This window comes from Vollenhovia emeryi, unplaced genomic scaffold (assembly GCF_000949405.1).
Source record: "Vollenhovia emeryi isolate VEMERY1.0 unplaced genomic scaffold, V.emery_V1.0 DF939195.1, whole genome shotgun sequence".
NCBI classification, from domain to species: domain Eukaryota; kingdom Metazoa; phylum Arthropoda; class Insecta; order Hymenoptera; family Formicidae; genus Vollenhovia; species Vollenhovia emeryi.
The window spans coordinates 477,051-487,186 of record NW_011967171.1 but is presented as its reverse complement, the minus strand read 5'-3'; the positions used below and the strand labels follow the sequence as shown (position 1 = coordinate 487,186).

Genomic DNA, 10,136 nt, shown 5'->3' with positions numbered 1-10,136 from the left:
GGCCGAGGCCCGGAGTCGCCATCTCCAACGACCGAGCTCTCGCCTCAAAATGGCGACACCAATCGGAAGGCGGGCGTATTGACGTCATCTCTCCGGTGGGTGGCGCGTCACGCGCGACAGGCAGTTTCCCCTCTTCGTCGCGCCGCGCGCTCGATGTCCTCGATGAGTGTCCCCTTTCGTTCCGCTGTCATGTATCGCGCTGTCAAAATTTCGTGTCGTGTGCGCCCGACCCGCGCTACTCGTTACGACAAACGCGTTATATGTTAACGTCAATCGGATCCCGTAGAGATGGTGAATGTGGACGCTATACGAAAGAATTATCCGCTGCACTGGCTCGTCTGGCACAACAGCTATGTAGAGCTCGACAAGGAACTGTCCACGAATCAGGTTTGCGCAGACCTGCCGTTTAGCAGGCGCTCTCGCGTCTCATTTGGCATTAATTAGATCCCGCACGCCGACGGTGCCGCGCACGTGATTTTAGCTTTCCGATCGCGCGTTTCGCCCGCCGCTTGCCGCTCCGCGAAATCTCGGCCCCCCCCCCCCCGGGGGTGTAGCGCGTCAGCGGGCTCGGTTGTCGACGACGGCGAGATCTCCGCCGCGTAATTCGCGTCCTGGAGCAAGCGATAATTGCGTAATTGTCCGCGGGACGAATAACGCGATACGCGTGCACGTACGCTCGTCCGCTGACAGCGTTTTCCGCGTATTCCTTTTTTTCCCCCCACATCTCCTCCGTCTGACTTGATCGCTGTAACGATAATTGGGCCTCTTTTATCAAATGCTACAAAGCCCTCTCGAGCCTGCCAGTATCGTACATTCAGTGATAAACGTGACTAAGACTGATAAATTATGTAACGCGAATAACACTTGAGCAGACGCGAGAAAAGATTAAAGGCGGTTTTACGCTGGAGAGTCTAATTCGTGAGAGACTAGCATGGCTGGAGGGTGTTTTATATTTTTTAATAAGTACACGTATGCCGGAAAGAGAGGAGATGAGAGCGATGTCACGTCTTATTTTGCATTGCGATAAAAGGAACCTTTCCTCTTTATGAATACCAGCGGTTCTATTCAAAAGCCAGATCTACAAGTGAGATAACGAAAAGCAGAAGTCTACGTTTTAATAAAAATGAGAATCTCCTCTCTGTTAGCTAATTACCTCTTGATATAAATTTGAATTAGTTGCACAAGATGCAACTGAAACGTCGCTGATGAACAGAGAGTAGGTAGCAGTCAATTATAGTTTTTACAACGTGACGAGTTGATTTATGTAATTTTTTTTTAAGCGCAGTATTGTACCATCTGTGAAATTACGAGCGTGTAATTGTATATTCGTTTGAACTCACGATTGCGCAGTTGCCTCGAGCTTGTAGTCAAGCAGGTTAAAAAAATGCTTGAAGCCTTTCATAAAAAAAGAGAGAGAAACCTTAGGCGTGTTGGACTTCTGATGCACCGCCGAAGCGGAGTCAAGCAATCGGGCATATTTTATAATGCGAATATGAAGGCACTTGGAGATAACGCGTTTGAATTAGTAGACATGCATACGGAAAGAGAAGCTAGACGCAATAACGGTATAGTAATTATCTTGGCCGGTATCGATTATAATATTTGTATATTTTGTAGCATGATATAGAAAAGTATGACAATCGTGGAAGGACACCACTGATGTTAGCGGTAACCTTGGGTCATACGGATTCCGCTGTAGTGCTGCTGCAGCACGATGCCAATGTTAATACGGAGAACACTCAAGGATGGACAGGTAACTTTGGTCCTGTTCATAATCTGTTGGGACGTTTGTATCTTGGATAAGTCTATTTATTTTCGTCGTGTGAGTAATCAATTAAATGAATTTTGGTACAGTGGTCCAAGAGGCAGTTGGTACGGGAAATCCCAGATTGCTGCAATCGGTACTCGCCAGGAGAGACTACCAGAGGTATTGTACTCGGGTGGCTGGTATACCGGAGCTACTTCACAAACTCAAACAGGTGAGCTGCGTGTGGCAGCCAGTGACGTATTGATTCAATGTGACGATTAATTCAGATACATACGCAGTTCTCACAAAATATGCAATCTCTTTTATTGAAAGAGGAAGTTCCTTTCTGCAAGCTCTATAAACTAATATTAACCCGTGTGTTTCTTGCGTGAACTGTCGTGTGTAGAAATATTGACTTTTTCACACTCGTGATCACCAATACAATGGTCCTAGTAATAGAAATCCTTTTCAGGCGCCTGATTTTTATGTAGAAATGAAATGGGAGTTTACAAGTTGGGGTAAGAAATGGAGGATTTAATAACATCCGCTTTCAATTTTTTATTTTCGAGATCTGTAGTTTAATTCATGATTCAGATCCAATTGTCAATTTACATACTTGGCTAATTCATTTTTATTAACACACATGTAGTTAACTGCCGTTCTTTCTGTTGACCAGTTCCTCTTGTATCTCGGATGTGCCCAAGCGACACATATAAGGTTTATAAGCAAGGTAGTAATGTGAGGGTTGATACTACTCTATTAGGCTTTGATCACGCAAATTGGCAACGTGGCAATCTAAGCTATGTCTTCAAAGGACACAGTAAGCACAGGCAGCTTTAATAAATATGCTTTAATATTGCTAACGTTTGTGCATGAGTGTTGTATTAATTTTTTACCTTGCTATTAAGTCTAGGGAATGTCAATTATTTATTTACTATTAAATTCCATATTGATGCAAGCTGCATCAACTCTACCTAGTAATCAGACGTGAAAACAGTTATGTATTCAGTTTGGATGTTCATCACACAGATGATAAAATTCTAATATTTAATTTGTGCATTGCATTGCTAAAAATTTGATAAAAACCTGCAACATTTTTGTATACATAAACACAGGAGACTTTTTTTTAACATCAGTAGTATACATTTTTATTTTTTCTCTTTTCGTTACTTGTTCTCATTAGTTTTTATAAATACAATTACACTGAGTAAATTAGCGATTAAATAATATAAGACAAAATATTTTTATCATCCATACATGTGTTTATATAATATAATAATATGATAGTAATACAGTCTCTTAGTTTACTCTAATAATTTAATATATTAAATAATAAAATTATATTTAACATATTAAATTATTTAATATGTTAAAATAGTTTTTATAAAATTTATATAACATTTTTTTAGGTGATGGGGCAACAATATTGGAGGTAGATCATGAAACGAGAAAAGTTTATATTGAACATATGAAACTTATAGGATATGATAATGTACAATTCATGGTACCATCTGAAGAATGTGTGATAGCTCGACTTACTAATCCTATAGCCACAACATATGTAGACACAGATAAAATTAGTTTTGAACGGTAATTATCTGTCACTATAACATTTGATAATGATGGATGCACGTTTTGTTTTGCATTTATTTCAATAATATTGTTTATGTTAAATTAGCAATAAAGCAGGTCTATGGGGATGGCGATCTGACAAAAGCGAAGGAATAAATGGTCAGGAGTGTAAAGTTTTTAGCGCAAGCAATGTGGAATTAGTAACTAAAACCCGACTAGAGCATTTATCTGAAGCTGATAAAGTAAGGGCTCGAGCACCAAAGACTCCTTTACAGTCGCTTCTTGGTATCGCAGAACAACAGCCGGAGAGTTCCAGCACTATTGCTACCTGTGTAATTTTTTTTCCAATAATTAATCAGTAATTATGCATTTGAAACATGCTAATCGAGTTATGTACTTTAGGAAGAATTTAATAGCGAAACCAATACTTCTTACATAACGGCGGAGGAATATTTTGACCCGGCTGTCGATTTGAAGGGAAGAGATATAGGTAGACCAAAAGAAGTTAATATAAAATCACAAAAATTCAAGGTATTGTAGATTGATTTGAAAACTGTACATGAAGTATAATATTATATTTGATACTGATTGAGGCAATTTTTTCACATTCAGGCAACTTTATGGTTAAGCGAGAATTATCCATTAAGCCTTCAAGAACAAATTATGCCAATTGTTGATCTGATGGCTCTATCTAGTTCACATTTCGCAAAATTAAAAGATTTCATTCAAATGCAACTTCCAGCTGGTTTTCCTGTTAAAATTGGTAAGATTGATTTAAGTACGATGGGTAGGTTGTATCGAATGTTATTAATATGTTGCATACAAACATACCAATAATCAATTCTTGTTTTTAGAAATTCCATTGTTCCACATTCTCAACGCAAGAATAACATTTGGAAATATATTTGGCTTGGATCAAGAAGTAGACCATGTAGGCCAATTACAAGAAACTAATCGGTTAACTTGCTTAATTGACGATATTTGTTTCGAAGCACCTACCGGATATGTGAAATTAGGTAAAAATTTTGTCTTACACATAAATATTCTTCTATAATTAATATGTACAATTTGTCTAATTTATATTGGTTGAATGTAGGAGCAGGAGGTAGGACACAATTCAATGTTGAAGAAGAGGACGATTTGTTGCAGTTTGCGATACAGCAAAGTCTTTTAGAAGCTGGCAGTGAACGGGATGAGGTATTGTTGTTTTTTCTTTGTATTCTCTTTTGTTTTATAATTATCAAAGTCACGTATGCATGTGTTTCCCTGTTTTACGCGAAAAATATTATTTTACACAGGTTGATATATGGGAAGCATTAAGAGCGCAAAAGCCATCTAGACCAAATACACCTAATATGAGCACTGAAGAAGAAAGGCAACTTCAGAGGTATGCAACAAATACTTATTAAACGCAATGTTATCGATGTTCTGTTTTTGGTTTATTTTATTATTAATTTTGCATGTGCTTTTCTGCTACAATTCATGTTCAGACAGGTGGGTAATTTTATTGCAAATATCAATATTGGGTAAATTAGCTCCATTCCTCTAGAAATCGCTCGTATTTAAATTACTGCAGAATAAAAAGATCAGAAAGTAACTTTGTATTACATTTTTAAGAAGTTTTTACTAATTGTTTTCAACCCTAGGGCGATTCAGGCTAGTTTAGTGCTGTATCAAGAGACTACAGCTGGATCTACAGAAGGTACTGCGAATCCAGTGGGTATAAACGAAAGCGAAGATAGTGATTCTCTCGAAGATACTGCAGAACAATTGAGATTAGCGTTAAAACTTTCCGAGCAGCAACAAATGGAAGAAGAGCAACAACGGTTACTGGAAGAAGAAACGTTTCGTCATGTGCTGGAACTATCTTTGACGGACAAGTAAACTTCTAAAATGTGCAATAGTGATAAAAACAAATTCATTACAGTATATACTTCCAAAAGTGAAAACTCTTCCAGTCTCAAGAAACGAGAGACTGTACAAAAAAATCATTTCCTACATTTCATAGATTACAAAGTGCATTATGGAGTAATAATGTTGCTTACAATGAACACTTGTTATTAAAGTATACAGCAAGTCAAAAGATGGAAATAGTATAGTAGTAGTTAAGCAAATGAATAATTTAAATTATGTTATTTATTCCTCAGCTACATTTTATATGAGATAAAATTCTTCAATACTCTAGACATCTCAGAAAGAATGTAACGAAGTCTTGAAAATTACAGCTCAGATAAAAATGCAGTCACAATCGACAAACAATCAAATTGTGTTTGTGTAAATCCTATCAACTGAAAGTAAATAATGTAAGTTACAACTGTTAATATCTAGAATAAAATGGCATGTAATTCTCAAGCCTTCAAAAATTATTCGTCTGGTCCTTTTTCCTCAGTTTAATCTCTACTTCTATGAATTCGTAAGTGCATATTGATAATTGAAATACGATGATGCAGAAAGATGTAACTGCTATCTTTAATCAAATCAAACATTTTTACAAGGATCCCTTTTCATATCTACAATAATTCTATATGTATAATATTTTAATGAAATGGTATATAATGAACTATTAGGAATATACAAAAAGTATTTGTAAGTGTCTAGCCCTCCTTCCAAAGTTTTTCATAAAGAATAAACTGAGGATATAAAATTAGTGCGAGAGGATTAATAGTATATTATTTATTATTTCAGATAAGTGAGTTTTATTTTTGTAATTATACATATATGTATATGTTATTTTGCTGTAAAATGTTTTATTTATGCACTTAAGAGAAAAAATTATTATATTCCATTATTTTTTATTAAAAGAAAAGTTACAAGTGCGTCACAATTTCCCTTTGTGTTAAGAGTAGACAATTTGTTATCATTAAAATAGCATACCAAAACATGATTACATTTTTCTTCTGGGCATTATAAATAAAAAAAAATTGCATTCATATAAGATATAATTACATCTGCATGTATGCGTTCACTCACCAACGAAGATGTGTAGAAAAATAGAAAATAAGAAATTATTCCCTGATGACATAATAGAAATTACCAGGAGTAGACTTGTCAGCGGCGGAAGAACCGGCAGTCACTGGACTGCCACATTTCTGCTATTCAAACTCTGACTGTGCCCTGAAATATGATTAAAAGTACACTATAATTTTTATCGGAGAAAAAATCTATATCAATCGACATCTTTTACACAAACTTTGTAAAAATGGTGCCAAGTATAGTAGCGCTCTGTAAATAACGTTGCTCGTTTTTATGCGCCTGCTGATGCCACTTTTTGCGTATAGCATTCCACCGTTCGGTATGATCTTTCATTAATTGCTCCTGCGTTTTGAGAGTTTGTCCCTCCTGTAATTATATTACATACAATTTGTATCTGTTATAATATAATTGTTATTAACACAAAAATGTGTACAGTATATACATTTTCTTATTCTTAAAACTTCAATATAGTAGCTATAAATAGTTTGAATAATTTTTTAATCAGCCTCTGTAAACCGACATGTACATACATGAGAGGAAAGTCGGAATCACATTCGAGACTTGCCGTCTGAGACAATCGTTTCTACATAGAGTTACGTGTTACCTCATGAATTGTTAAAAAAATCAAATAGCATACATCTTTATTGAAATTATCGACTTACGTAATCTAAGTTCAAATCATCTTTCTCTCCGAGTATAGGGGACGGAACGCGATTTCTTGGTATGGCTTCTTCACGAGGCAAAGGAGGTGGTAAATAATGGACGTCATTTATCTCGCCGTCAGCGCCAATTAAATTATCTGCCATGCTAACTTCGTTAATTATTTCTGGACTTGGACTACGTATCCTATTCACAAATCAATGTGCTGATGTTATTTTAGTTTTGCATAAATATATAAATTCAGGTGCGAGAAAAAGGGAAATAAACATTTTTATAATGACTTAATTTAATCAAAATAACAAAAATAACTAAATTTTTTAAAAATAAGTTAATGACGGGCAATGAGAGTAAAGCGTCCTTATTGTTGCGCGAATTTGTCATATCATATAATTAAGTAGTATACATTATCCAAACTAAGGATGACACAAACGTACGTACCGAAACGTATACTATATTTAATTATATGTGATAATAAATTCACACAAAACGGTATCTTTCTCCCTCTCTCACTGCCCATCATTACCTTATTATTTTAAACTTTATCGTTAAGTACTGTCTTATTTTTCTTATTATACATAATTTTTTAAACGATAAGAAACACAAAAAATGTCAAGTATAATCAAATATTTGAAAATACGATAAATCACTCCAGACTTTAATGTAGCAAGGAACATACGCGCATATGAGTGAAGTATCTATATTTGTAATTTTACTTAGGGACCAAATGGGGATTCCTCGGTTGATTGGCCATCCAAGCGCGGCATATCGGATAGAGTGGCGTATCCTCTTGAAATTGAGCTAAATCAACACTGCGGTCAAATAATTTCATCACGTACGTGTGATGAAACGCCAGATCACTTTGTATCGGCCGGCGGCGTCTGACTTTCTTGGCTTGTTGGACGTTCACGGATTTTGTCCTAAACGTCACGAATCATCGAAAGATCTGGTTAGTCTCGAGCAGGCAGTATTCCACGTAATTGTAAAGCAACGGCGAGGCTTACATCTTTTTCATGGGATGTTTATAGTCCGAGATGGGGCTGTCGTCCGATTCCGCCGACGAACCGGTGTCACTGTGCTGTAACAATTCTCGAAGAGCACCCTTCAGTCGATCCCTCGCTACAAGAACATCGCTATCCCCTGTACAAACATAATCGCTACAATATCCAATATATAATACAGTTTGTAAGGATGTGTTGCTCTCCGTCCATTGTTACCTATCTCGTCTTTTATCTCCACTTTGATCCGTCCCGGCATTATTGGCGGTTGAATATTTCTTTTCTTCCCCATCTAATCGTCACATACAAGGTACAAAATTAATCTCTGCTTACATCAGCACGCGTTTACGCAGGCAATACAAACTACTCCAAAATCATTGTTACTGTAACGCTGACTTATCCTTAATGGTTAAACAGGCAAATTTACACATTTATACAGTAAGCAAAAAGCATTACTTTCAACACTGCTCGAGCCACATGGAAATATTATCGGGCTTAGTACATCAAGTTGAAACGCATCGACACTCCACGTTCGTCCAGGAATAGGAAGTGTATGTCTCTCGTGTGCCTGGAATGAATGATTAAATTGTAGTTCCCGCTGCTGAAACGATGCGGACTATCGGAGAGCAAACTCTCACACTTTTTCCGAAAGATCACATTTGGAAAGCAATGACCGCGCAATGCAACAATCGTCCGACAGCAATCGCGTATACTTGTAGCCCGATTAAATATCGGTTTTTTTTCCAAGTACACCGAGACAACCTTGTCCCCAAGCGTGACCTAACTGCGACCTAACCTATACGGTCACGCCTGCGCGGCGGCGGTCGCGGCAGCTGTCGCTGTCAGGGGTGTGTGTCTGCCCCCCGCTTGGCTGCACCACGTTGTATCTTCTACACCCGAAACGGAGCGAGCATCTCTCATCGTGGACGTCGCGAATCGAATGGAGAGCAGAGAGAAAGGAAGAAAATAACGAGCGGTAGAAAAAGTTCAGCTACGCTGCACCTCACGTGAAACAATACATGTGTGCGATCAGATGTTGGAGGAACGGAGAAGGGGTAAGAATCGAGGAGAGTTCAACTACGAGGGGCAGACCTTTAGCGCGAGCCTCGTACGTACCCCCCTCGTAGCTGCGTTATACACAGCGTTCGGGAAAGTCGAAGCAATGTGCGTACAGAGTTGTTACGACGAAGTTATCACCGACAAAATGCTCTTGTCGCAGATGGGAAGATACGGTCATTGTATCAGAATGTATTATGTCAAATAAATTGAGCGGAAAAGAGAAAAGAAATATATATATTTACGTGCGCGTCTGTGGACTGTGTGACATGGTTGTGACGCTGTAGGGCTACAGAATGCTTCGGAAACTGTCGGCTGAGATCCTGATATTTTGTATGGTGGCAGATATCTCCCTCGCCCTCGATTACTCCAAACGTAGCGGCAGCCACGAGTGTAGATTGGGATCGAAGACTCCTTACAGATGCGTGGCTAATCACGACGAGTCGCCGTTGGCATATCCAGGTAACGCGTTAACGCACGGGGCTTCCAACGGCGCGTATTTATCGCTGTTTAACTTGCAGACTGCGTGGAGAAGAAGATTTGGCTAATTCTGCGCCACGGGACTCGGTATCCAGGCAAGAAGTACATACCTCGGATGATAGACGACTTGCCGGAGCTGCAGCACGTGATATTGAAAAATCATGCGAACGGAGCGACGAATCTGTCCGCCGACGACGTGGCTCTGTTCAGGGGGTGGAAGTTGCCGTTTGGACGAGGGCACATGATGAAACTGGCTCTGGAGGGGGAGAACGAGATGATCGATCTCGGAGAGCGGTATCAGGCGAGGTTTCCGTCTCTGATGCCGGAGGCTTTCGACAATCGGACGTACAAAGTACGCACGACCAAGTATCCGAATGTATCGATTACGCTCCTTTACGCTCCTCCAATCACCAGCTGAATTTCAGTTTAGATTCACTGCCACACAACGTACGGAAGAGAGCGCGAGGCACTTTGCCGTCGGTTTATTCGGCTGGCACAATAGCAAAAGTGTTTGGTATCCATTGCCGGTGTATCGAGACCGCGTGATAAGAGTAAGACGCCAGTGCATTTAAATTCTCGGTCTATTTGCTCCCCTAACTTTCCCAGTTCTTTAGGCTGTGTGACTGCTGGTGTGTTTCTAGTTTTACAAGGCC

The 10,136-nt window shown here is 38.7% G+C and overlaps 3 protein-coding genes across 5 annotated transcripts; 2 read left to right on the top strand and 1 right to left on the bottom strand.

Annotated features, from left to right (window-relative positions):
* Positions 1 to 128: 128 nt before the first annotated feature.
* On the top strand, positions 129 to 5,961 carry LOC105562095 (ankyrin repeat domain-containing protein 13D). Of its 2 annotated transcripts, XM_012012631.1 has the most exons (14): positions 129 to 387; positions 1,618 to 1,753; positions 1,855 to 1,979; positions 2,220 to 2,265; positions 2,424 to 2,567; positions 3,157 to 3,337; positions 3,426 to 3,651; positions 3,722 to 3,850; positions 3,932 to 4,082; positions 4,174 to 4,335; positions 4,416 to 4,516; positions 4,618 to 4,706; positions 4,810 to 4,813; positions 4,966 to 5,064. In XM_012012631.1, exons 1-14 carry the CDS (start codon positions 289 to 291, stop codon positions 4,978 to 4,980), a joined length of 1,608 nt encoding a protein of 535 aa, XP_011868021.1. In that variant the 5' UTR covers positions 129 to 288; the 3' UTR covers positions 4,981 to 5,064. The 2 variants fall into 2 exon arrangements, with proteins under 2 accessions (XP_011868021.1, XP_011868020.1); XM_012012630.1 differs by lacking the exon at positions 4,810 to 4,813 and having other exon boundaries at positions 130 to 387; positions 4,966 to 5,961.
* A 130-nt stretch (positions 5,962 to 6,091) lies between these two features.
* Positions 6,092 to 8,723, bottom strand: LOC105562093 (protein lin-37 homolog). Its single transcript, XM_012012627.1, has 8 exons — positions 8,586 to 8,723; positions 8,404 to 8,515; positions 8,167 to 8,239; positions 7,954 to 8,089; positions 7,666 to 7,869; positions 6,955 to 7,138; positions 6,510 to 6,658; positions 6,092 to 6,433 (listed from the first exon to the last, which is right to left on the bottom strand). The coding sequence occupies exons 3-8, from the start codon at positions 8,237 to 8,239 to the stop codon at positions 6,412 to 6,414; spliced, it is 768 nt and encodes a 255-aa protein (XP_011868017.1). The 5' UTR covers positions 8,404 to 8,515; positions 8,586 to 8,723; the 3' UTR covers positions 6,092 to 6,411.
* A 165-nt stretch (positions 8,724 to 8,888) lies between these two features.
* LOC105562094 lies at positions 8,889 to 10,118 on the top strand. 2 transcript variants are annotated; one of them, XM_012012628.1, is made up of 4 exons: positions 8,889 to 9,002; positions 9,291 to 9,465; positions 9,525 to 9,835; positions 9,909 to 10,118. In XM_012012628.1, the coding sequence occupies exons 1-4, from the start codon at positions 8,967 to 8,969 to the stop codon at positions 10,053 to 10,055; spliced, it is 669 nt and encodes a 222-aa protein (XP_011868018.1). In that variant the 5' UTR covers positions 8,889 to 8,966; the 3' UTR covers positions 10,056 to 10,118. The 2 variants fall into 2 exon arrangements, with proteins under 2 accessions (XP_011868018.1, XP_011868019.1); XM_012012629.1 differs by having other exon boundaries at positions 9,914 to 9,995.
* Positions 10,119 to 10,136: the final 18 nt, after the last annotated feature.